Here is a 27285-nt window from a genome sequence, read left to right on the forward strand (position 1 = left end):
TCACTGGAACCGTGTTCTCTCCCATCCAGGACATCACTGGAACCGTGTTCCATCCAGGACATCACTGGAACCGTGCTCCCTCCCATCCAGGACATCACTGGAACCGTGTTCCCTCCCATACAGGACATCACTGGAACCGTGCTCCCTCCCATACAGGACATCACTGGAACCGTGCTCCCTCCCATACAGGACATCACTGGAACCGTGCTCCCTCCCATACAGGACATCACTGGAACCGTGCTCCCTCCCATCCAGGACATCACTGGAACCGTGCTCCCTCCCATCCAGGACATCACTGGAACCGTGCTCCCTCCCATACAGGACATCACTGGAACCGTGCTCCCTCCCATACAGGACATCACTGGAACCGTGCTCCCTCCCATCCAGGACATCACTGGAACCGTGCTCCCTCTCATCCGGGACATCACTGGAACCGTGCTCCCTCCCATACGGGACATCACTGGAACCGTGCTCCCTCCCATCCGGGACATCACTGGAACCGTGCTCCCTCCCATCCGGGACATCACTGGAACCGTGTTCCCATCCGGGACATCACTGGAACCGTGTTCTCATCCGGGACATCACTGGAACCGTGTTCTCATCCGGGACATCACTGGAACCGTGTTCCCATCCGGGACATCACTGGAACCGTGTTCCCATCCGGGACATCACTGGAACCGTGTTCCCATCCGGGACACGAGCTGTTCTCTCCCTTAACCATCGAGCAGACGGTATCGGAGCATGAGGTCTGATACCAATAGGCTCAGAGACAGTTTCTATCTACAAGGCATCAGACTGCTGAACACTGGAACTGGACTGGACCACCTGGTCTGATTCTCCACACCTTAGTGCGCGCACACACATCACACCTGCTGCTACCAGCCTCTTATTATACTGCTCAGTTTATACACTACCCCCCATCTCCCCTTCGTGTAAATACACATGTAAATATTGGACTTTATATGGTCCCTTCCTGTATTATACTGATGTATAAAATGTATTATTCTATTTTACTGAGTTATTTACTTTATGTTCATATTCTTATCTTTTATAATTTCTTGTTGCATTGTAGAGAACCTGCAAGTAATCATGTCGTTGGATGATATATATCCCATGCGTATCCCGTACATTCAACTCAATGTCTTCTTTTGAGCTGTTTTGACTGATTTCATGTCAATGCCAATATGGCTAAAATTCGCTACCTAGCTCCACAAACATTTGGAGACTATATCTAGTTCCCATATCAACAATCTAAGCCAATCCGATCTGTTTTGTTGCTAAACAACCAACCTGTCTAAAGAACTGTAGAAGACAAACATAAAGGCTTTAGGGAAAGGGGGATACCTAGTCAGTTGTACAACTGAATGCATTCAACTGAAATGTGTCTTCCGCATTTAACCCAACCCCTCAATCAGAGAGGTGCGGAGGGCTGTCTTAATCGACATCCACGTCTTCGGTGCCCGGGGAACAGTGGGTTAACTGCCTTGCTTGGGCAGAAAAACAGATTTTTACCTTGTCGGTTACTGGCCCAACGCCCCTACCTGCCAGGCTACCTGCCACCCTTTATTTACCAGTCGTGTGTGTGTGCGTGTGTGCGTGCGTGCGTGCATGGGTACACAGCACTGATGTTTCTTTAAGTTTTCTTGCTGTTTTAATTATACATTAATCACATTACAGACCCTGACCCACGAGCGACGTAATGTGTTCCATTCCAGAAGTATAAGTCCTCTGTGACCTGTAAGAAGAGAGAACAGAGTCAAAAAGAAAGGCCATGCGACTTGGTGAACCTAAAGACATTTAGAGTGTTTAAAACCAGTATTTGGATTACCTTAGCCTGTGGATCTCCGTTGACCTGACCTCTGAATCCCCATTATTTAGCCCCTATAAGAGAATATAGAGAGACATGTTTATGTACTGTAGCTACACATTAAAGACTAAAGCAACCCTGTGGGCAGTGCTGGTACCCAATTCTCATACTTGGGTAAAATTATAGATGCCTTTTAATAGAAAGTGCAAGTCATCCAGTAATATACTACTTGAGTAAAAGTCTAAAAGTATTTGGTTATAAAGTAAATGTATTTGCTGAATATACTTAAGTATCAAAAGTCAGATTCCTTTTTATATTAAGGAAAGCATCCGGAATCGTTTTTAAAATTTAAGGATAGCCAGGGCCACGCTCCAACAGTCAGACATTATTTATAAAAATGTATGTGTGTTTAGTGAGTCTGCCAGATCAGAGGTAGTAGGGATGACCATGTGTTCTCTTGATAAATGCGTGAATTGGACCAATTTCCTGTCCTGATAATCATTCAAAATGTAACGAGTACTTTTGGTTGTCAGGTAAAATGTATGGAGTAAAAAGTACATTATTTCCTTTAGGAATGTAGTGAAGTAAAAGTTATAAATAATAAATATAAATAGTAAAATAAAGTACAGATACCCCCAAAAACTACTAAGTAGTACTTTAAGTATTTTTGCTTAAGTACTTTACACCACTGCCTGTGAGAGTATATGGACAGACATGATTATGCAGTAGAACAACCCTGAAAATAGATTGATGGCCTTGATGTCGTATGTGAACCATAGAATCATGAATCCATGGAGATGTGACGTTTCCTTCCCAACCTATAGCAAGAGAAACCAACTTGCTTCCACAACGCTATCATGTTTTATAGGTTCGCCGTGTGCATCCCTGCCAGTTGATAATGTCCTGAATTAAGACCGAGAGCTGAGTCCCTGTGATTTCTATAGTAACTAATAGGTAAGATTGTATCAGTCTAAGAAGTGTTAGTTCTGCCGGGTTCTCCAAATCTGTGTTGAACTGTAAGAACAAATTGATGTCATCTGTAGAACACCGTGGATGAAGAAAATTGAGTCAACATCCAACCCTGTTGATCCATGGGGTTTAAGCTAATCTAATAATGTGAGCAGTTTGAACACACATTTTATCCATGTGTGATTGAATCAGGGTGCAAAGTTAAATCCTGATTCCTATTAATCCACATAGTGATGCAGTCACAAATTACGACTACCTTTTGAGGGATACACATCACAGTGATTCTATACTTGAGAAACACACTGTCAAATTGAAACTGTCAATGAAGTTCATAAGCTTGACTAATACACTTATGAAGCTTCTAATGTGTCCCAGAATTAACTTTTATTTTCAAAGAAACCGTGTCTCCGGTATAGATCTCATCTCAATGTTCTACTCCATAATTTTCCAATCCCCCTCTTCCTAACAAAATCAACATCGACAGACAAGTTCCTCTTTGATCCAATCCCTTTGTTTGCATCCAACACTGGAGATCGAGGAGCTCGCTCTGGGAAATAAACAACACGTCAAATAAAACATTCTGCCTGTTCTAATATGGAGGAAGTTTGTCTGTTTTGTCTCCAATTGAAAGCAGATTGCTGCTCTACACGTGCTAAGGCTGGGGATCATTCAATCTCTATGGGTTCAGCATCATCTCTATGGGTTCAGCATCATCTCTATGGCTTCAGCCTTGTAAGATCAGTCTGCGGGCCTGGATGGTCCTGGTTAAGGCACAGCAAATGGAAAAACAAAGGCATCAAAACCCAGTCGGCTTCTCTCCTTGGCTGGAACCCTGAGAGAGATACCGAGGGCATCCTTCACTGATCAGGTTCTTGTGAAAACATTACATTTGGTAATGATGCTACTCTGAGTAAAAACACAGGCCTGTCAAAGTTCACTGATGGGTTCTCTGTTGTGTTTTTGAAATGTAGTGGATGAGTAGAGGCCTAGTGGGAGTTGTGGGAAGTCAACCACACAGAGAAACAGAACATTGTACATTAATAGTTTTGCTACTTTACATTTTGTTCTGAACTGTTAAGAGCTACAAGTCAGAATTTCACAGTACCTTTACACCCGCTGTATTCTGTTCATGTGACAAATACACTTTGATTTGACATTTGAATGTGTGTAAACTGGACTGAATAAGGACACCTTCAAACGAGCCAGACAATCAATGCAAATGTCTTTATATTCCTCGTTGTATTTGTCACGACATATTTTCACTGAAATACAATAAAAATACAGCCAATACAACACAGCAATGCAAACAGCTATTTAAATGTAATTACATTAATTGAAAGACTACGTTTCTTGCCAAATAACGCACAAAGAGGATAATTTCATAATTTGAAGTGTATTTATCCACTGCAGTTTCCATTTCCCAAACAGGTGCCATTATCTGAATGAGCATTCTGAACCACTGGGTCCCGATACTGCTCCATTGTTGAGGTACATGTAAAAATGTACTATATTCTCTAACAACTTGAGTTCCCCTGAGAAAACTGTAGAAACATCCATGATTGAAGGTTATCAAGCTGTCATTGTTGAGACTGTGGACCATAATCCTTTATCTTGGCCAGGTCGCAATTGTAAATGAGAACTTGTTCTCAACTTGCCTACCTGGTTAAATAAAGGTGAATTTTCTTTTTTTAAATAAGCTCAGTCCAGACCAGATCACTCCACCTTGTAGGTTCTAAGAACATCTGTTGGCATGTTATCATGAATTGCTGGAGGTTGTTGTTCTTGTTTGTCAAGATCTTTAGACCCAATTCTCTCCTCAGCCATAAATATATATTTTAAAGAAGAATCGCTCAAATTCATGCACGTTAGTGCAACCATATGTAGATTCCTCACCAGGCCCTATCACATCTGAAGTATCTTCTCTTAACAGCATCATGTAGACTTTTCAATTGGCCAAGACATGTTCCGTCTCACCATTCCCCTCTTCAAAATAAACATCTCACATAGCAAAATCATATAAGGAAGTACGTTATGGATAGTTATGTTAGTCTGTTCAGCAGTGTTGGGATTTGTTACTCAAAAGTTATATTACTAGTTACATTTAACAAAAGTAACACGTTCCGTTACAATATTACTTTGTGTGGAAAGTAACGCGTTATATTATTAGTTATATTACTTTGCGTTACCTTCATTAAAAAAATCTCAATCTCATAATTTTTTTGACTTTCGGAGGGAGAAAGGTGAGCCGTTCACGCTCTACTAAAGATAGTAAGTAGCCTAACTCAGGTTGGAGCTGCTTTCCTGAGCTAGTCTAAAGGTGCTGTGCTATCATATGGGCTGCTTAATTAGCCATGTAGACTGTCAGCCAAACATCTCTACAGAGGTCCTATCTTTTCATTGAAAATCTCTCTCTCGAGCCGCCAGTTATGGTTATAGAGCGCGAGTAGGCTACAAGGACCCATAACGATGTATAGATCAGCTAGATGCAGTGCAAGGCGGTATTGAATGTCTCAGGGTCCCTCTAAGGGCGTTTCTATGGACAGCAGCTGTCATGACATTTCTACAAACAGGCTTTCTCCGCTGCTCGAGAACTAAATGAGGAAGCAACTCGAGATCGGCTCATGGAAACACATGGCCGGTAGAGATATGATTCTGAAAGTAACGCATGCGTTGTTTGACAAAGTAAATGTAGTAATACACTATATATACAGCAGTATGTGGACACCCCTTCAAATGAGTGGATTTGGCTATTGCAGCACCACCTGTTACTGACAGGTGTATAAAATCTCCATAGACAAACATTGGCAGTAGAATGGCCTTACTGAAGAGCTCAGTGACTTTCAACGTGGGACCATCAAAGGATGCCATCTTTCCAACAAGTCAGTTCATCAAATTTCTTTCCTGCTAGAGCTGCCCCGGTCAACTGTAAGTGCTGTTATTGTGAAGTGGAAACGTCTAGGAGCAACAACGGCTCAGCCGCGAAGTGGAAGCTCACAGACGGGACCACCAAGTGCTGAAGCGCATAACGCGTATAAATTGTCTGTCCTCGGTTGCAACATTCACTACCGAGTTCCAAACTGCCTCTGGAAGCAACATCAGCACAAGAACTGTTTGTCGGAAGCTACATGAAATGGTCGAGCAGCCGCACACAAACCTAAAATCACCATGCACAAGGCCAAGCGTGGGCTGGAGTGGTGTAAAGCTTGCTGCCATTGAACTCTGGAGCATTGGAAACACGTTCTCTGGAGTATTGAATCACGGTTCACCATCTGGCAGCCAATGCATAGTGCCAACTGTAAAGTTTGGTGGAGGAGGAATAATGGTCTGTGGCTGTTTTTCATGGTTCAGGCTAGGCCCCTTAGTTCCAGTAAAGGGACCTCGGTGTTACTCTGGACCCTGATCTCTCTTTTGACAAACATATCAAGACTGTTTCAAGGACAGCTTTTTTCCATCTACGTAACATTGCAAAAATCTGAAACTTTCTGTCCAAAAATGATGCAGAAATATTAATCCATTCTTTTGTCACTTCTAGGTTAGACTACTGCAATGCTCTACTTTCCGGCTACCCGGATAAAGTACTAAATAAACTTCAGTTAGTGCTAAACACGGCTGCTAGAATCTTGACTAGAACCAAAGAATTTGATCATATTACTCCAGTGCTAGCCTCTCTACACTGGCTTCCTGTTGAGGCAAGGGCTGATTTCAAGGTTTTACTGCTAACCTACAAAGAATTACATGGGCTTACATGGGCTTGCTCCTTCCTATCTTTCCGATTTGGTCCTGCCGTACATACCTCACGTACGCTACGGTCACAAGACGCAGGCCTCTTAACTGTCCCTAGAATTTCTAAGCAAACAGCTGGAATCAGGGCTTTCTCCTATAGAGCTCAATTTTTATGGAATGGTCTGCCTACCCATGTGAGAGACGCAGACTCAGTCTCAACCTTTAAGTCTTTACTGAAGACTTATCTCTTCAGTAGGTCCTATGATTAAGTATAGTCTGGCCCAGGAGTGTGAAGGTGAACGGAAAGGCACTGGAGCAACGAACCGCCCTTGCTGTCTCTACCTGGCCGGTTCCCCTCTCTCCACTGGGATTCTCTGCCTCTAACCCTATTACAGGGGCTGAGTCACTGGCTTACTGGTGCTCTTCCATGCTGTCCCTAGGAGGGGTGCGTCACTTGAATGGGTTGAGTCACTGACGTGATCTTCCTGTCTTGGGTTGTGCCGTGGCGGAGATCTTTGTGGGCTATAATCGGCCTTGTCTGAGGATGGTAAGTTGGTGGTTGAAGATATCCCTCTAGTGGTGTGGGGGCTGTGCTTTGGCAACGTGGGTGGGGTTATATCCTGCCTGTTTGGCCCTGTGCGGGGGTATCGTCGGATGGGGCCACAGTGTCTCCCGACCCCTCCTGTCTCAGCCGGCAGTATTTATTGGAACGCCAGCTGTGAGCCAGGCCTAATCGCCCAACATCAGTGCCCGACCTCACTAACGCTCTTGTGGCTGAATGGAAGCAATTCCCCGCAGCAATGTTCCAACATCTAGTGGAAAGCCTTCCCAGAAGAGTGGAGGCTGTTATAGCAGCAAAGGGGGGACCAATTCCATATTAATGCCCATGATTTTGGAATGAGATGTTCGACGAGCAGGTGTCCACATACTTTTGGTCATGTAATGTATTACCCAATTACCCAAACTCCATTACTCATAAAAGTAATCTGATTATATATCATTACTTTTGTAACGCGTTACCCCCAACACTGATGGTCAGTCACACAGACAGAGCTCCTACAACACCAACAGGCTAGATGACAACGTCATGCTTACATGCACACAGGAGTGTGGGCAGACATCGAGAGAGCTGAGAATCATGCTGGATGCGAAACACATCAACAGCACTGCATCTCTTTTTTTTCAGTTCAATGAAGTTCAATTCTGTTCTGTTGGGCCTGGTAACTTGAGATTAACTTGCACCTTAAACTTCACAATCCACAAACTTCCTATTGACTTTAATGCAAAGCAAAACAGTCCTGCTTTCTTTTCTCAAGTTAGGATTGTACCCCACTGTTCTGGCACATTCTGGGAAATGTAGTTTTGGCTACTGCATGCGTTCTCAGTACTCCCGGGCCTCCTCCAGGTCGTTCATGAACACGTCATGGTGGGGGTTCTCCAGGCAGACCAGGCCGTTGTTGGGTGGTCGCAGCGCGTGGAAGTGGCTCCAGTCCCCTTTACACAGAATCCAGGGCAGCACGTCCACCTTGAAGTGGAGCTCCGGTGAGAACTCTGTGCTGATCAGGTTGGGCGTACCCGCACCCTTCCCCCGCGTGATCAGACGGCCGCGGTTGTCGTAGCAACAGTGCTGGGCGGCGAGCGTGGCGACGTCGCCGGAGAGGGCCGAGCGGATGCAAGTCCTCGCTGAGGGTTTGTAGATGTCCAGGCGTTCTTTAGGGCTGCTGGCGTCGCGCCAACGGAACGTCTGGTTGTGTCCCTCGTCGAAGACGCTGACCACGGTGTAGGCGGTGGCCGAGGGGTAAGTGCAGGGGCAGCTGGGTAGTTCTGACAGGACCTGGTTGAGGTATCTCTGGAGGAAGTTGCTCTTACAGTTCAGCCACTTCTCACAGGTGTCCACGTCTAAAGGGAGAGCAGAGGGAGGCCATTGTGTCAATTACCATCTAATTACATAGTTATTTCTGCTCTGATCTGCTATGTTCTATTGTGTTTTGCCCTGTTCTGTCTGCCCTGTTTTGCCCAGTCCTACTCTACTCTGTTCTGCTCTGATCTGTTTTGCCCTGCTCTGCCCTGTTCTATTCTGTTCTGCTCTGTTCTGTTTTGCCCTGCTCTGCCCTGTTCTATTCTGTTCTGTCCTGCTCTATTCTGTTCTGTCCTGTCCTGCTCTTGTCTGTTCTGTTCTGCTCTGTTCTGCCCTGTTCTGTTCTGCCCTGCTCTGTTCTGCCGTGTTCTGCCATGTTCTGTTCTGCCCTGCTCTGCCCTGTTCTTCCCTGCTCTGTTCTGCCCTGCCCTGTTCTGTTCTGCCCTGTTCTGTTCTGTTCTGTTCTGCCCTGTTCTGCCCTGTTCTGTTCTGCCCTGTTCTGTTCTGCCCTGCTCTGTTCTGCCCTACTCTGCCCTGTTCTGTTCTGCCCTGTTCTGCCCTGCTCTGCCCTGCTCTGTTCTGTTCTGCCCTGTTCTGCCGTGTTCTGTTCTGCCCTGCTCTCTTCTGCCCTGTTCTGCCGTGTTCTGTTCTGCCCTGCTCTGTTCTGCCCTGCTCTGCCCTGTTCTGTTCTGCCGTGTTCTGTTCTGCCCTGCTCTGCCCTGTTCTGTTCTGTTCTGCCCTGCTCTGTTCTGCCGTGTTCTGTTCTGCCCTGCTCTGTTCTGCCCTGCTCTGTTCTGCCCTGCTCTGCCCTGTTCTGTTCTGCCGTGTTCTGTTCTGCCCTGCTCTGCCCTGCTCTGTTCTGCCCTGCTCTGCCCTGTTCTGTTCTGCCGTGTTCTGTTCTGCCCTGCTCTGTTCTGCCGTGTTCTGTTCTGCCCTGCTCTGCCCTGTTCTGTTCTGCCGTGTTCTGTTCTGTTCTGTTATATTGTATTTTTTCCAGGTGTAAATGGAAAAAGGGTATTCAAAGTACCTGTGCCAAAAGGTTCAGTGCCGTTCTCCATCTCGAAGGGGAAAGGTTCAGCCACAGTGTTGACATCGTTTGGACAACGCTCCATGTCACATTTGGAGGCCTCTGTCAGGGTGCAGGAGTAACCACAGGACCGTGTCCTTTTCCTCTCTCCATGACCACAGGTGACAGAGCACGGAGACCAGGCACTCCACTCCTCCGTCTCCTCATCTGTGGGGAGGGGGGGGGGGACAAAACAAAACTCATGATATTAAATGATAATGCATTTAGATTAATTGTGTTTCTCCTATTTAAGCTGTTTTACATTTTATGGAGGTAACACAGACAGACACACACACACTTCTCCCCCATCACATGATTACTCTCTAATCAGTAAGAGTTGAATTTCTCTCCCAGCTGTGGGATTTCCTAACTAGACTACATCCTAACTGTGTAGAACTCCAATTAAAAGCATTTGGCTGGTTCACCACCTGTGCTTAACGAGCTATCAAGGAAAAGGAAAACAACTTGAAAGGGTTTATTAGTAGTACAACTTATGCCGTTTTTGGAGGAATCTTTACTTTACTATTTATATTTTTCATTACTTTTACTTCACTACATTCCGAAAGAAAATGATGTACGTTTTACTCCTTACTTTTTCCCTGACACCCAAAAGTATACATTACATTTTGAATACTTAACAGGACAGGAAAATGGTCTAATGTCCTTTGTGGCACAGCCAGCTCACCATACGGCCAGAACACAGGAATAGACTCTTCTCAGGAGCATTTAAATTACAGAAGGGAAGCCCCAACGTTACGCTAGTCTGACTGTCATACTTTATGTTCACTAAAAGCCTTCAGATCTGATCACTTCATAAACATTGTTGCCCTGTTCCTAGATCACATGCACCTCATTTAGAGAAGTTCAATGTTGATGAATGTATACATACTGTATGCACACAGCCACATGCTCATTTACATCACAATGTATGAAGCTGCAGCCCTTCTCTCTCTTGAATAAAGCTGCCTGGCTATGCTGTGGTCTACAGGGCTGAATAAAGCTGCCTGGCTCTGCTGTGGTCTACAGGGCTGAATAAAGCTGCCTGGTTCTGCTGTGGTCTACAGGGCTGAATAAAGCTGCCTGGCTCTGCTGTGGTCTACAGGGCTGAATAAAGCTGCCTGGCTCTGCTGTGGTCTACAGGGCTGAATAAAGCTGCCTGGCTCTGCTGTGGTCTACAGGGCTGAATAAAGCTGCCTGGTTCTGCTGTGGTCTACAGGGCTGAATAAAGCTGCCTGGCTCTGCTGTGGTCTACAGGGCTGAATAAAGCTGCCTGGCTCTGCTGTGGTCTACAGGGCTGAATAAAGCTGCCTGGCTCTGCTGTGGTCTACAGGGCTGAATAAAGCTGCCTGGTTCTGCTGTGGTCTACAGGGCTGAATAAAGCTGCCTGGCTCTGCTGTGGTCTACAGGGCTGAATAAAGCTGCCTGGCTCTGCTGTGGTCTACAGGGCTGAATAAAGCTGCCTGGCTCTGCTGTGGTCTACAGGGCTGAATAAAGCTGCCTGGCTCTGCTGTGGTCTACAGGGCTGAATAAAGCTGCCTGGCTCAGCTGTGGTCTACAGGGCTGAATAAAGCTGCCTGGCTCTGCTGTGGTCTACAGGGCTGAATAAAGCTGCCTGGCTCTGCTGTGGTCTACAGGGCTGAATAAAGCTGCCTGGTTCTGCTGTGGTCTACAGGGCTGAATAAAGCTGCCTGGCTATGCTGTGGTCTACAGGGCTGAATAAAGCTGCCTGGCTCTGCTGTGGTCTACAGGGCTGAATAAAGCTGCCTGGCTATGCTGTGGTCTACAGGGCTGAATAAAGCTGCCTGGCTCTGCTGTGGTCTACAGGGCTGAATAAAGCTGCCTGGCTCTGCTGTGGTCTACAGGGCTGAATAAAGCTGCCTGGCTCAGCTGTGGTCTACAGGGCTGAATAAAGCTGCCTGGCTCTGCTGTGGTCTACAGGGCTGAATAAAGCTGCCTGGCTCTGCTGTGGTCTACAGGGATGAATAAAGCTACCTGGCTCAGCTGTGGTCTACATGGCTGAATAAAGCTGCCTGGCTCAGCTGTGGTCTACAGGGCTGAATAAATCTGCCTGGCTCTGCTGTGGTCTACAGGGCTGAATAAAGCTGCCTGGCTCTGCTGTGGTCTACAGTGCTGAATAAAGCTGCCTGGCTCTGCTGTGGTCTACAGGGCTGAATAAAGCTGCCTGGCTCTGCTGTGGTCTACAGGGCTGAATAAAGCTGCCTGGCTCTGCTGTGGTCTACAGGGCTGAATAAAGCTGCCTGGCTCCGCTGTGGTCTACAGGGCTGAATAAAGCTGCCTGGCTCCGCTGTGGTCTACAGGGCTGAATAAAGCTGCCTGGCTCCGCTGTGGTCTACAGGGCTGAATAAAGCTGCCTGGCTCCGCTGTGGTCTACAGGGCTGAATAAAGCTGCCTGGCTCCGCTGTGGTCTACAGGGCTGAATAAAGCTGCCTGGCTCCGCTGTGGTCTACAGGGCTGAATAAAGCTGCCTGGCTATGCTGTGGTCTACAGGGCTGAATAAAGCTGCCTGGCTCAGCTGTGGTCTACAGGGCTGAATAAAGCTGCCTGGCTCTGCTGTGGTCTACAGGGCTGAATAAAGCTGCCTGGCTCTGCTGTGGTCTACAGGGCTGAATAAAGCTACCTGGCTCAGCTGTGGTCTACATGGCTGAATAATGCTGCCTGGCTCAGCTGTGGTCTACAGGGCTGAATAAAGCTGCCTGGCTCTGCTGTGGTCTACAGGGCTGAATAAGGCTGCCTGGCTCTGCTGTGGTCTACAGGGCTGAATAAAGCTGCCTGGCTCTGCTGTGGTCTACAGGGCTGAATAAAGCTGCCTGGCTCTGCTGTGGTCTACAGGGCTGAATAAAGCTGCCTGGTTCTGCTGTGGTCTACAGGGCTGAATAAAGCTGCCTGGCTCTGCTGTGGTCTACAGGGCTGAATAAAGCTGCCTGGCTCTGCTGTGGTCTACAGGGCTGAATAAAGCTGCCTGGCTCTGCTGTGGTCTACAGGGCTGAATAAAGCTGCCTGGTTCTGCTGTGGTCTACAGGGCTGAATAAAGCTGCCTGGCTCTGCTGTGGTCTACAGGGCTGAATAAAGCTGCCTGGCTCTGCTGTGGTCTACAGGGCTGAATAAAGCTGCCTGGCTCTGCTGTGGTCTACAGGGCTGAATAAAGCTGCCTGGTTCTGCTGTGGTCTACAGGGCTGAATAAAGCTGCCTGGCTCTGCTGTGGTCTACAGGGCTGAATAAAGCTGCCTGGCTCTGCTGTGGTCTACAGGGCTGAATAAAGCTGCCTGGCTCTGCTGTGGTCTACAGGGCTGAATAAAGCTGCCTGGCTCAGCTGTGGTCTACAGGGCTGAATAAAGCTGCCTGGCTCTGCTGTGGTCTACAGGGCTGAATAAAGCTGCCTGGCTCTGCTGTGGTCTACAGGGCTGAATAAAGCTGCCTGGTTCTGCTGTGGTCTACAGGGCTGAATAAAGCTGCCTGGCTATGCTGTGGTCTACAGGGCTGAATAAAGCTGCCTGGCTCTGCTGTGGTCTACAGGGCTGAATAAAGCTGCCTGGCTATGCTGTGGTCTACAGGGCTGAATAAAGCTGCCTGGCTCTGCTGTGGTCTACAGGGCTGAATAAAGCTGCCTGGCTCTGCTGTGGTCTACAGGGCTGAATAAAGCTGCCTGGCTCAGCTGTGGTCTACAGGGCTGAATAAAGCTGCCTGGCTCTGCTGTGGTCTACAGGGCTGAATAAAGCTGCCTGGCTCTGCTGTGGTCTACAGGGATGAATAAAGCTACCTGGCTCAGCTGTGGTCTACATGGCTGAATAAAGCTGCCTGGCTCAGCTGTGGTCTACAGGGCTGAATAAATCTGCCTGGCTCTGCTGTGGTCTACAGGGCTGAATAAAGCTGCCTGGCTCTGCTGTGGTCTACAGTGCTGAATAAAGCTGCCTGGCTCTGCTGTGGTCTACAGGGCTGAATAAAGCTGCCTGGCTCTGCTGTGGTCTACAGGGCTGAATAAAGCTGCCTGGCTCTGCTGTGGTCTACAGGGCTGAATAAAGCTGCCTGGCTCCGCTGTGGTCTACAGGGCTGAATAAAGCTGCCTGGCTCCGCTGTGGTCTACAGGGCTGAATAAAGCTGCCTGGCTCCGCTGTGGTCTACAGGGCTGAATAAAGCTGCCTGGCTCCGCTGTGGTCTACAGGGCTGAATAAAGCTGCCTGGCTCCGCTGTGGTCTACAGGGCTGAATAAAGCTGCCTGGCTCCGCTGTGGTCTACAGGGCTGAATAAAGCTGCCTGGCTATGCTGTGGTCTACAGGGCTGAATAAAGCTGCCTGGCTCAGCTGTGGTCTACAGGGCTGAATAAAGCTGCCTGGCTCTGCTGTGGTCTACAGGGCTGAATAAAGCTGCCTGGCTCTGCTGTGGTCTACAGGGCTGAATAAAGCTACCTGGCTCAGCTGTGGTCTACATGGCTGAATAATGCTGCCTGGCTCAGCTGTGGTCTACAGGGCTGAATAAAGCTGCCTGGCTCTGCTGTGGTCTACAGGGCTGAATAAGGCTGCCTGGCTCTGCTGTGGTCTACAGGGCTGAATAAAGCTGCCTGGCTCTGCTGTGGTCTACAGGGCTGAATAAAGCTGCCTGGCTCTGCTGTGGTCTACAGGGCTGAATAAAGCTGCCTGGTTCTGCTGTGGTCTACAGGGCTGAATAAAGCTGCCTGGCTCTGCTGTGGTCTACAGGGCTGAATAAAGCTGCCTGGCTCTGCTGTAGTCTACAGGGCTGAATAAAGCTGCCTGGCTCTGCTGTGGTCTACAGGGCTGAATAAAGCTGTCTGGTTCTGCTGTGGTCTACAGGGCTGAATAAAGCTGCCTGGCTCTGCTGTGGTCTACAGGGCTGAATAAAGCTGCCTGGCTCTGCTGTGGTCTACAGGGCTGAATAAAGCTGCCTGGTTCTGCTGTGGTCTACAGGGCTGAATAAAGCTGCCTGGCTCTGCTGTGGTCTACAGGGCTGAATAAAGCTGCCTGGCTCAGCTGTGGTCTACAGGGCTGAATAAAGCTGCCTGGCTCTGCTGTGGTCTACAGGGCTGAATAAAGCTGCCTGGCTATGCTGTGGTCTACAGGGCTGAATAAAGCTGCCTGGCTCTGCTGTGGTCTACAGGGCTGAATAAAGCTGCCTGGCTATGCTGTGGTCTACAGGGCTGAATAAAGCTGCCTGGCTCTGCTGTGGTCTACAGGGCTGAATAAAGCTGCCTGGCTCTGCTGTGGTCTACAGGGCTGAATAAGGCTGCCTGGCTCTGCTGTGGTCTACAGGGCTGAATAAAGCTGCCTGGCTCTGCTGTGGTCTACAGTGCTGAATAAAGCTGCCTGGCTCTGCTGTGGTCTACAGGGCTGAATAAAGCTGCCTGGCTCAGCTGTGGTCTACAGGGCTGAATAAAGCTGCCTGGCTCTGCTGTGGTCTACAGGGCTGAATAAAGCTGCCTGGCTCTGCTGTGGTCTACAGGGCTGAATAAAGCTGCCTGGCTCTGCTGTGGTCTACAGGGCTGAATAAAGCTGCATGGCTATGCTGTGGTCTACAGGGCTGAATAAAGCTGCATGGCTCTGCTGTGGTCTACAGGGCTGAATAAAGCTGCCTGGCTCTGCTGTGGTCTACAGGGCTGAATAAAGCTGCCTGGCTCCGCTGTGGTCTACAGGGCTGAATAAAGCTGCCTGGCTCTGCTGTGGTCTACAGGGCTGAATAAAGCTGCCTGGCTCCGCTGTGGTCCACAGGGCTGAATAAAGCTGCCTGGCTCTGCTGTGGTCTACAGGGCTGAATAAAGCTGCCTGCCTGTGCAGCCAGAAGGTACTATGCTCTTTTCCCATCATGCACAGGCAGAAAACGGACTGAGAACTAAGAGAAACAAAAAACAATAGAGGCGTAAATGTTATCCACGTCCCTGAAAGCCCCCGAATTCTTGAACAGGCTCAAAAGGCCTTGCCGCCCAGGGCAGAGGGCCGAGTCGGGGTCTGGGGGGCCCGGAGGGGGGATGAAAGACCCAGCCGAATGGCCCCTGTCATCCCCTGTTCCCAATCTGCCCTCTAATTATACACAAGCAGTGGGCTGTTTTGTCCATCCGGGGGAACAGGCTCATGCTGCCATTAGCGAGCGCATCAGGCCCATCTTCAAAAGACAGCAGGCCTCCACAGCGAGCTGCAAGTTGGGACCCAGTGTCCACTTCAAAGGCTGGAGCTCCACAATGGCCTGACGGTCGAGTGCTCGCAGAGCATAGTTCTCTCACTCGCTCAGTCAGTACAGCCCTGCCGCCCTGCCACAGTCCTCAGTCAGTACAGCCCTGCCGCCCTGCCACAGTCCTCAGTCAGTACAGCCCTGCCGCCCTGCCACAGTCCTCAGTCAGTACAGCCCTGCCGCCCTGCCACAGTCCTCAGTCAGTACAGCCCTGCCGCCCTGCCACAGTCCTCAGTCAGTACAGCCCTGCCGCCCTGCCACAGTCCTCAGTCAGTACAGCCCTGCTGCACTGCCACAGTCCTCAGTCAGTACAGCCCTGCCGTCCTGCCACAGTCCTCAGTCCGTACAGCCCTGCCACCCTGCCACAGTCCTCAGTCAGTACAGCCCTGCCACCCTGCCACAGTCCTCAGTCAGTACAGCCCTGCCACAGTCCTCAGTCCGTACAGCCCTGCCGCCCTGCCACAGTCCTCAGTCCGTACAGCCCTGCCACCCTGCCACAGTCCTCAGTCAGTACAGCCCTGCCGCCCTGCCACAGTCCTCAGTCAGTACAGCCCTGCCGCCCTGCCACAGTCCTCAGTCAGTACAGCCCTGCCGCCCTGCCACAGTCCTCAGTCAGTACAGCCCTGCCGCCCTGCCACAGTCCTCAGTCAGTACAGCCCTGCCACCCTGCCACAGTCCTCAGTCAGTAGAGCCCTGCCGCCCTGCCACAGTCCTCAGTCAGTAGAGCCCTGCCGCCCTGCCACAGTCCTCAGTCAGTACAGCCCTGCCACAGTCCTCAGTCAGTACAGCCCTGCCACAGTCCTCAGTCAGTACAGCCCTGCCACAGTCCTCAGTCAGTACAGCCCTGCCGCCCTGCCACAGTCCTCAGTCAGTACAGCCCTGCCGCCCTGCTGCCCTGCCACAGTCCTCAGTCAGTACAGCCCTGCCGCCCTGCCACAGTCCTCAGTCAGTACAGCCCTGCGACAGTCCTCAGTCAGTACAGCCCTGCGACAGTCCTCAGTCAGTACAGCCCTGCCACAGTCCTCAGTCAGTACAGCCCTGCCGCCCTGCCACAGTCCTCAGTCAGTACAGCCCTGCCACAGTCCTCAGTCAGTACAGCCCTGCCGCCCTGCCACAGTCCTCAGTCAGTACAGCCCTGCCACAGTCCTCAGTCAGTACAGCCCTGCCGCCCTGCCACAGTCCTCAGTCAGTACAGCCCTGCCACAGTCCTCAGTCAGTACAGCCCTGCCACAGTCCTCAGTCAGTACAGCCCTGCCGCCCTGCCACAGTCCTCAGTCCGTACAGCCCTGCCGCCCTGCCACAGTCCTCAGTCAGTACAGCCCTGCCGCCCTGCCACAGTCCTCAGTCAGTACAGCCCTGCCGCCCTGCCACAGTCCTCAGTCAGTACAGCCCTGCCGCCCTGCCACAGTCCTCAGTCAGTACAGCCCTGCCACAGTCCTCAGTCAGTACAGCCCTGCCGCCCTGCCACAGTCCTCAGTCAGTACAGCCCTGCCGCCCTGCCACAGTCCTCAGTCAGTACAGCCCTGCCGCCCTGCCACAGTCCTCAGTCAGTACAGCCCTGCCGCCCTGCCACAGTCCTCAGTCAGTACAGCCCTGCCGCACTGCCACAGTCCTCAGTCAGTACAGCCCTGCCGTCCTGCCACAGTCCTCAGTCCGTACAGCCCTGCCACCCTGCCACAGTCCTCAGTCAGTACAGCCCTGCCACAGTCCTCAGTCCGTACAGCCCTGCCACCCTGCCACAGTCCTCAGTCAGTACAGCCCCCGCCACCTTGCTGCAGTCCTCAGCCCCTTCTCGCTCTCTCTCTCCATCCTCTCTCTCCCTCTGTCTCTCTCTCTCTCTCTCTTTCTTTCTGTCTATTGACCTCTTTGCTAACGAATCACTTATTGACATTTCTCTTAATCCTGTGAATCTTTGTTTCTCTTTGTTTCTCACTATTTCAAAACAATTACATTCTCAACTTTTGTAGGCCATTTTATAATGATCCACTACTCTGAGGCATGCAAAAGTGGATCAGAGATCACTGTTCTTTTCCATTTTTTTTTTACGACTTTGTCCTGGAAGCCAACATTTGACGGGAAGCTATTTGAGTGACAGCTATACAGACACTGCCACTTAGCGAACAAAAGAAGGCTAGTAGCTCTGTGTGGCGTCCCAACCCTCGTTCCAGCGACTGTCCCAGTCATCTCCCACTCCGCTAGGGAGGGGCTCTTCGCTACCATACTCCAACAGGTCATCTTCCTCCTCTTCCTCTCCAGTCTCCTCCGGCCCTGAGCGGCCCGTCCCATCCTCGCTGGAGTCAGCGTCTGTGTATCCCCAGAACAGAGGCCAGAACAGCTTCTTACCCCCCAGCCAGCCTACAGAGGACGAGGGGGATGGGGATGGGGGGATCCAGTCCTTTATCAGATCCATCTCTAAGTCCATGTTAGGGTCGTCCACCACCTCAATGGTCACCTGGGAGGGAGGAAGGGAGAGGGAATCATTTAGGGGACCATTGTGGAAGCATGATATTGATATTGATTCCGTGGACATGCTAAGATAGCTACAACTAGTCCTTATATGGTCACAAAGTCTGCCAAAACGACAAAATTGAACACTTACTTCACAAAAAGACATACATTCAATAGGAGGACGCACACAAAAATTAACATCTAAATGTTACTGGAAAGCCACAATGGAAGCAAGAGATGTTTACCAAATTCACTGACGGCACATAAAACATACCTTCCAGAAGTATCAAGGGAATTACTTGCCTAATTTCTAGCTCCGACTTAACCAGTCAGACATGAGATGAGCAGTGAGCACTCAGTCAAAAGATCCCACGCTTAACTACATCTCATTACACTGGTAGGCCACTACTGTATGACTCAACCTGTACGTTAGCTCACTCCCATAGTAGTTGTCAGCACCAGGCAACACAGAGAGACCATAAGAGGGTAGAGCCAGCCTGCATGGGGTCATTACATCCAGCTAACCACATCCTGAAGTGAACTGCTCTGAGTCGACCAGTAGATGGAACTAACTACTGTGAGATTGAGATGAGTTCAACGGAAGAACATGCTGAAAACATTAAGGGCTATTCGCTGGAGGAATCACAGGAAAGGACATGCTGAAGACATTGAGGTTAATCGCTGGAGGAATCACAGGAAAGGACATGCTGAAGACATTGAGGTTAATCGCTGGAGGAATCACAGGAAAGGACATGCTGAAGACATTGAGGTTAATCGCTGGAGGAATCACAGGAAAGGACATGCTGAAGACATTGAGGTTAATCGCTGGAGGAATCACAGGAAAGGACATGCTGAAGACATTGAGGTTAATTTTTATTTAACTAGGCAAGTCAGTTAACCTTTTGGGGCTAGGGGGCAGTATTTTCACGGCTGGATAAAAAAACGTACCCGATTTAATCTGGTTACTAATCCTACCCAGTAACTAGAATATGCATATACTTATTATATATGGATAGAAAACACCCTAAAGTTTCTAAAACTGTTTGAATGGTGTCTGTGAGTATAACAGAACTCATTTGGCAGGCAAAACCCTGAGACATTTTCTGACAGGAAGTGGATACCTGATGTGTTGAATTACCTTTAAGCCAATGCCATTGAAACACACAGGGGCTGATTAATGTTTTGGCACTTCCTATTGCTTCCACTAGATGTCACCAGCCTTTACAAAGTGTTTTGAATCTTCTACTATGAGATCTGACCGAACAAGAGCCTTGGAACGGTGATGGCCGATTAGACTCTGGCGCGCGAGGTCATGTTGGGTACCCTCGTTCCAAAACGTTTTAAAAGAGAATGCATTCGTCCACCTTGAATATTATTCATGTTCTGGTTAAAAAAGGCACTAATGATTTATGCTATACAACGTTTGACATGTTTGAACGAACGTAAATATATTTTTTCCCCTCGTTCATGAAGTGAAGTCCGGCTGGCTTAGATCATGTGCTAACAACACGGAGCTTTTTGGACATAAACGATGAGCTTTTTTGAACAAAACTACATTCGTTATGGACCTGGGATTCCTGGTAGTGACATCTGATGAAGAGAATCAAAGGTAATGGATTATTTACATAGTATTTTCGATTTTAGATCTCTCCAACATGGCCGTTTGTCTGTATCGCAAAAGCGTATTTTTCTGGGCGCAGTGCTCAGATTATTGCAAAGTGTGATTTCCCAGTAAGGTTATTTTTAAATCTGGCAAGTCGATTGCGTTCAAGAGATGTAAATCTATAATTCTTTAAATGACAATATAATATTTTACCAATGTTTTCTAATTTTAATTATTTAATTTGTGGTGCTGACTTGACTGCCGGTTATTGAAGGGAAACGATTTCCTGAACATCAACGCCATAGTAAAACGCTGTTTTTGGATATAAATATGAACTTGATAGAACTAAAAATGCATGCATTGTCTAACATAATGTCCTAGGAGTGTCATCTGATGGAGATTGTAAAAGGTTAGTGCATCATTTTAGCTGGTTTTATGGTTTTGGTGACGCCTGTCTTTGAATTGACAAAACATTACACACAGCTATTGTCAATGTACTCTCCTAACATAATCTAACTTTATGCTTTCGCCGTAAAACCTTTTTGAAATCGGACAACGTGGTTAGATTAAGGAGATGTTTATCTTTCAAAGGGTGTAAGATAGTTGTATGTTTGAAAAATTTGAATTTTGACATTTATTTGGTTTCAAATTTGCCGCTCTTGAAATGCACCTGCTGTTGATAGGGTGCACCACGGGTGGCACGCTAGCGTCCCACATAGCCCCAAGAGGTTTTAAGAACAAATTCTTGTTTACAATGACAGCCTACACCGGCCAAACCCGGACGACGCTGGGCCAATTGTGCGCCGCCCTATGGGACCCCCAATCACAGCCGGTTGTGATACAACCTGGATTTGAACCAGGGTGTCTGTAATGACACCTCTAGCACTTCCAACACCAGGATTCTGGGTTTGATTCCCGGGACCAACCATATGTAAAATGTATGCACACATGACTGTAAGGCGCTTTGGATAAAAGTGTCTGCTAAATGGCATATATTATGTATATTTATTATTTATATTAGGCGAGTTTCCCCAGTACAAATGTAAATCGCTCTTGAGGGGCTAGAAAAGCATTATAAAAATACTATCAATTATCATCACCACACCTGGATGTTGGGGTTCTGCGAGCTGATGTCTGCGTTGGCCAGCTCAGGAAAGTTCTTCAGGTCCAGAATGAAGGGCTTGATCTCCTCCTCAGGCTCAGGGTGAGGCAGAACCCCTACGGAGCGGTGCTGGGAGTGGGACCACCTCCTCTTGTGGCGGTGCTCAGTGACAGGGGGAAGGAGGCTCTGGACCTGGTTCTGCTGCTCCAGGGCCTCCGGTCCATGATGGACCCCACTGATGGGCGGCTGAGCACGAGCCTGAGGAAAAAGATAGGACACCTCGATTAAGCATCATGATGAAACACAGTGGACTGGACTGCTCTGAAGACCTTGATGACATTAATCATAAACAATACAGTGGTTACTGGCTAGTTTAAGATACAAAGGTTACTTGCTTTAGCTATTTGCCCAGGAAAAACATTTGCACCATGATATGACTTAGTGACAGAGCTCCTAGAAACCGTTGGGGCAACAAACCAGCAGACCAACCAACCAAGCCCTGTCCATCTGTCTGCTTCTCATTTATTTCCCACAGCAGCCAGAGCCCTGGCATCCAGGCCTTTGACAAAGAAGAGCCTGTGCCAGATTCTCTAGTTTTAATGAGAGAGCTTCGGAGTCGTGGGACCCCTGGGATGGTGGGCAGGCTGGCCCTGTGTTTCAACCTGCTGTGTCCTGCCATGCCTTAGGGCGGCAGGTAGCCTAGCGGTTAAGAGCGTTGGGCCAGTAACCGAAAGGTCGCTGGGTCAAATCCCCAAGCCTTGTGAAAGGCACTTAATCCTAATTGCTCCAGGAACTCACTCTGGATAAGAATGTCTGCTAATAACTAAGATGTAAACAATGTGCAGCTACATTCAACAGACAGAAGCCATAGGTCTCCCTAAGGTCCTCCTCCCTCTGTCTCTCCCTCTGGCCTCCCTCTGTCCTCGCTCTGTCTGCCTGTCTGTGACAAAGTGAACATCGTTTAGCTCTGACTTTGCTGATAGCTACTTTATTGAGGAAAAATTTACTCACTATGACTGTGATACTGTATGTGGTTATCTCAACTAGCTATCTTAAGATGAATACACTAGATTGTCAGTCGCTCTGAATAAGAGCGTCTGCTAAATGACTCAAATGTAAATGTCAACCATCCTTTAAATCAAGTTGCCACTATAAATGTATCTAAGGTCAGGTAAGGGTCTTCTATTACTCAAAGCTTTGAATTCGGCCAGTATCTACAGTGCTAATAAAGAGCCCAAACATCTGACAGGACTTCAGTAACTGAAGCAGTGTCAGTTTGCGATCTGAAATGTAGTGCAGTTTAAACCAAAATCTGGAGCGGTGACAAAACAGTTGGTTATGGGCCTGAGAACAGACTGTACTTTTTCAGTGGCTGCAATTCTCCCATAAAAAAAGTCAGCCTGTTGGTCGGTCAGATCTGATCCAACCATGAGAACGCATGGTCACCATTTAGAGGTAACCCCTGTCAAACATTATTGTCTCTTTACGGAAGAGAGAAAGAGGAGGATCCTGAAGACCTCTGGGTATTGTCAGGTCCCTCTGAGAATTAGGGGAAGGTCATTACACAGCTCCAAGCACATTAGGACTTGTCTTCCTTCTTTGTTCTGTGTTTTGATTTATTTGGACCTGGTGTTCTATATTTTGATATAATTGGACCTGGTGTTCTATATTTTGATTTAATTGGACCTGGTGTTCTATATTTTGATTTAATTGGACCTGGTGTTCTATATTTTGATTTAATTGGACCTGGTGTTCTATATTTTGATTTAATTGGACCTGGTGATCTGTATTTTTATTTAATTGGACCTGGTGTTTTATTTTTTTATTTAATTGGACCTGGTGATCTGTATTTTGATTTAATTGGAACTGGTGATCTGTATTTTGATTTAATTAGACCTGGTGATGTGTATTTTGATTTAATTGGACCTGGTGATCTGTATCTTGATTTAATTGAACCTGGTTATCTGTATTTTGATTAAATTGGACCTGGTGTTCTATGTTTTGATTTAATTGGACCTGCTGATCTGTATTTTGATTTAATTGTACCTGGTGATCTATATTTTGATTAAATTTGACCTGGTGTTGTATATTTTGATTTAATTGGACTTGGTGTTCTATATTTAAGCAATAAGGCCCGTGGAGGTGTGGTATATGGACAGTATACCACTGCTAAGGGCTGTTCTTAAGCACGACACAAGTGACTATGCATAGATAATAACGTAGATAATAAAAGAGGGGGTGTGGGGGGAGGGGCAATGCAAATAGTCTGGGTGGCCATTTGATTAGATGTTCAGGAGTCTTATGGCTTGGGGGTAGAAACTGTTTAGAACCCTCTTGGACCTAAACTTGGCGCCCCAGTTCCGCTTACTGTGCGGTAGCAGAGAGAACACTCTATGACTAGGGTGGCTGGAGTCTTTCACAATTTTTAGTGCCTTCCTCTGACACCGCCTGGTATTGAGGTCCTGGATGGCAGGAAGCTTGGCCCCAGTGATGTACTGGGCTGTACACATTACCCTCTGTAGTGCCTTGCAGTCAGAGGACGAGCAGTTGCCAAATCAGGCAGTGATGCAACCAGTCAGGATGCTCTCGATGGTGCAGCTGTAGAACCTTTTGAGGATCTGAGGACCCATGCCAAATCTTTTCAGTCTCCTGAGGGGGAATAGGTTTTGTCGTGCCCTCTTCACGATTGTCTTGGTGTGCTTGGACCATGCTAGTTTTTTGGTGATGTGGACACCAAGGAACTTGAAGCGCTCAACCAGCTCCACTACAGCCCCGTCGATGAGAATGGGGGCGTGCTCGGTCCTCCTTTTCCTGTAGTCCACAATCATCTCCTTTGTCTTGATCACGTTGAGGGAGAGGTTGTTGTCCTGGCACCACATTGCCAGGTCTCTGACCTCCTTCATATAGGCTGTCTCGTCATTGTCGGTGATCAGGCCTACCACAGGGAGTACAGGAGGGGACTGAGCACGCACCCCTGAGGGGCCCCCGTGTTGAGGATCAGCGTGGCGGATGTGTTGTTACCTACCCTTACCACCTGGGGGTAGCTCAGTCCCCTCCTGTATTCCCTGTTCACTCATGACTACACGGCCAGGCATGACTCCAACACCATCATTAAGATTTCCGATGACACAACAGTGGTAGGCCTGATCACCAACAACGGCGAGACAGCCTATAGGGAGTTCAGGATCCAGTTGCAGGGAGGTGTTTAGTCCCAGGGTCCTTAGCTTAGTGATGAGCTTTGAGGGAACTATGCTGTTGAACGCTGAGCTGTAGCTCAGTGAATAGCATTCTCACATAGGTGTTCCTTTTGTCCAGGCGGGAAAGGCCAGTGTGGAGTGCAATAGAGATTGCATCATCTGTGGTTCTGTTAGGGCAGTCTGCAAATGTAGGTGGGTCTAGGGTTTCTGGGATAATGGTGTCGATGTGAGCCATGATCAGCCTTTCAAAGCACTTCATAGCTACAGACGTGAGTGCTACGGGTCGGTAGTCATTTAGGCAGGTTACCTTAGTGTACTTGGGCACAGGGACTATGGTGGTCTGCTTGAAACATGTTGGTATTACAGACTCGGAAAGGGAGAGGTTGAAAATGTCAGTGAAGACACTTGCCAGTTGGTCAGCGCATGCTCACAGTACACGTCCTGGTAATCCGTCTGGCCCTGCGGCCTTGTCAATGTTGACCTGTTTAAAGGTCTTACTCACATCAGCTGCGGAGAGCGTGATCACACAGTCATCCAGAACAGCTGGTGATCTCATGCATGTTTCAGTGTTATTTGCCTCGAAGCGAGTATAGAAGTTCGTCTGGTAGGCGCGTGTCACTGGGCAGCTCTAAGAAGTGCTTCCCTTTGTAGTCTGTAATGGTTTGCAAGCTCTGCCACATCCGACGTGCGTAAGAGGAGAGGAACACAGGCAGGGCAGGGCAGAGAGGGCAGGACAGGGCAGGGCAGGACAGGGCAGAGGGCAGGGCAGAGAGGGGAGGGCAGAGAGGGCAGGCAAGCGAGTGGTGTGACAGGCAGGCAGGCAGGCCTGATTTATGTGTCCACAGATATCAAAGGCCTCTACACTTGGCCCTTTCCAAACCATTACAGAAGAACAATAAACTATGGGGCCCTTTGATCGCAAGCCTTGAAAGAGTGAGGAGGCAAGGAGAGGGAGGGAGAAGAAACAGATAGGTAGAGTGAACAGGTTTCCATATTTGTGAACCAGGCCATGCACACTCCACATTCTACACCCCTCCTCAGCCCCCCCCATGAAAAGGGGGAAAAAATAACACAGATGGCCAATGTAAACAATCAACCAGTCTGACCTGTGACCTTATTCCAGTGTGAGAGAGATCTGCTGAGGGTAACCCTGCTGAGTTAGGGTAAAGTTTGGGTTAGGGTTATGTAAGCCATTGCTATTGTGCCTCTTGCTCCTCTAGTGTACAAACCAGCCCCTCCTCTACCTGGTTAAACTGGCATCTACCAGGTCACCAGGAAAGGTGCACAGTCACCATGGTGCACAGGGTCACTGGTGCCCAAAACGCACACTCATTACCACCACCAGAATCACAACATGCTCTCTCTCTCTTTCCCCTCTTTCTCTATTTTGCTTTCTCTCTAACTCTCCCTCTCTGTCTCTCTCCCTCACTGTTTTTCTTCTGTTTGACACCCAACTGACATACATCATCAATCAGTTATAGGCTATGGGCATCAGGACATCAATACGGCATCCACTGAAGGAGACCAGGGGAGAGAATGTACAGATGAACGACTTCATAGAGCTCAGGAATCTGTCTGTTTACACCTTTCCTTCATTCTTACATCTTATTCTGTTCATGGTGACCTTCAAGGCCGCTACACACACAGACACACACACACCCATATATGTCCATGAGCCGCACAAACACCCACATTAGTTACTCTTACGGATAGATGTGTGCTTCAAAAGGAATTCAGAAAGCCCATCTGTTATAGCTGCTGTAGACGAGGAGGCTGTCTGTGTAATACTACGCTGCTCAGTGCAGCTCAGAACGACTTTCTCTCGATGCCTAGATATCTTACTATACATGGAGAAACGGCGAATAACCCTTTACCCCAAGGCCCTACAGATTTCAGTGTAGCATAATGTTAGGCACAACATTGTTCGTCTGTGATTCTTTGATTTGGTTTATTAGAAGGTTAACTTTTGTAACTGAAGTTAATTACAATTCAGAATATGTCATACACTCCAGTAAGTTTCGCTGGCACAAGAACAGATCCTCTCTGTGGATAAATGAAAGTTAATTTCAATTTGAAGAGATAACTGACAACAAATAAGCTATTATATTAGGCTATAGCGTAAAACATGTAATTAATTTCATAGAGGATAATTTACATCAGCTCAATTCATATCCAAATCCTGTGACATTTGGAACGTATTATTTGCCTAAAATCTAGAAGAAAATAATTAAGAAAAAAGTTGCTTACCAACAAAAAAACACCGTTGTGGAGTTTGTTGTGGTGTTTGTTGGGAAAGCTCTTCACCAACACAACGAAAAGTACTAAAACGATGATCATTATCGTTGGACATCTCCCTCCGACTAGAAACATTTTCTCAATTGAAGTGACAACTAAGACCAAGTGGCAGTATTTGCGGTACTCAATCTATCATACGTATTATTTCACTACAATTATTTATTTTGCGATAAAATAAAAAGTTGATATCTCATCATCGGCGGTTGTTCTTTTCCGTGTTTCGTTCCGAGCAAGTCACGTATTGAACCAGCCAGAAGAAAGTGACCCATTCAACCAACAGTACAGCTTCAGAGTCGTCCTCTTAACAGAGATGCTCTCTAATGTCCGATTGAAAAATCCATATCTCGCTGCCGCACTAGGACGCAACTGATTTCTCCTTTCGCTGTCTACCTCCCTGTATTGCGCGTCTAGGTCAATGTGCGCGCTTCAATCTTCGCGATAAAACCAGACCAACTTGGGCTATAGTGCCAAGGATGCATTGAGTGCCACGTGCAGACCACGCACTCTCTGTCCGCACTGGTGAACGGTTTATTGAACTAGGTTAAAATAGTTGGGTACATTTCGTTATGGTTGGGTGGATGTTTTATACCAATACAATCACATCTCGAGTTGAGAATAGCCTGTATGCGTTTGATCTTGGATCCATTGTCCAATGGAGGTCCCTTAGCCACATGTTGTCCCGGAATGAGTGTGCTGCAGCTCTGGTTCAGAAGGAAATCTGTTACCACTCTCTGAATTTATCTGTTCACAGCTTCTACATTGCTGTTTGGTAGAAAAGGAATGCTCTCAGGGATCCACTTTCCCAATTGAAGAGCCATTTTAGAGATGTTGTGATCTCGACACAGAAATGACTGATAATTGGCATGGACATAAAGGGAGAGGAGACTGGTAGACTATTACATGGATTAAAAGCCAGCCAACACATTAGCCTAAAAGGTGTCACATGTCAATAAGAGATGTGTCAAGGTGTTGACAGAACAGCTGATGCCTATTTTCACACCATGTAAAGAGATGGTGTGTGA

General features: G+C 48.0%; 1 protein-coding gene across 1 annotated transcript; it reads right to left on the minus strand.

The window, feature by feature from the left end:
- Positions 1 to 3985: 3985 nt before the first annotated feature.
- LOC106608237 (isthmin-2) lies at positions 3986 to 26957 on the minus strand. The gene is made up of 5 exons (XM_014206074.3): positions 26216 to 26957; positions 20775 to 21029; positions 17776 to 18070; positions 9385 to 9591; positions 3986 to 8398 (listed from the first exon to the last, which is right to left on the minus strand). The coding sequence occupies exons 1-5, from the start codon at positions 26336 to 26338 to the stop codon at positions 7881 to 7883; spliced, it is 1398 nt and encodes a 465-aa protein (XP_014061549.1). The 5' UTR covers positions 26339 to 26957; the 3' UTR covers positions 3986 to 7880.
- Between the last annotated feature and the right edge of the window lie 328 nt (positions 26958 to 27285).

This window comes from Salmo salar, chromosome 06 (genome assembly GCF_965601325.2).
Source record: "Salmo salar chromosome 06, fSalSal1, whole genome shotgun sequence".
NCBI lineage: Eukaryota > Metazoa > Chordata > Actinopteri > Salmoniformes > Salmonidae > Salmo > Salmo salar.

Excerpts from the sequence above, each read along its gene's own strand:
- LOC106608237 (XM_014206074.3), bottom strand. The coding sequence starts at position 26,338 with ATGTTTCTAGTCGGAGGGAGATGTCCAACGATAATGATCATCGTTTTA. Across the intron at positions 18,071-20,774 it reads CGCAGAACCCCAACATCCAG|GTGACCATTGAGGTGGTGGA; the intron begins GTGTGGTGATGA and ends CCTCCCTCCCAG. Across the intron at positions 9,592-17,775 it reads GGACAGTCGCTGGAACGAGG|ATGAGGAGACGGAGGAGTGG; the intron begins GTTGGGACGCCA and ends CCCTCCCCACAG.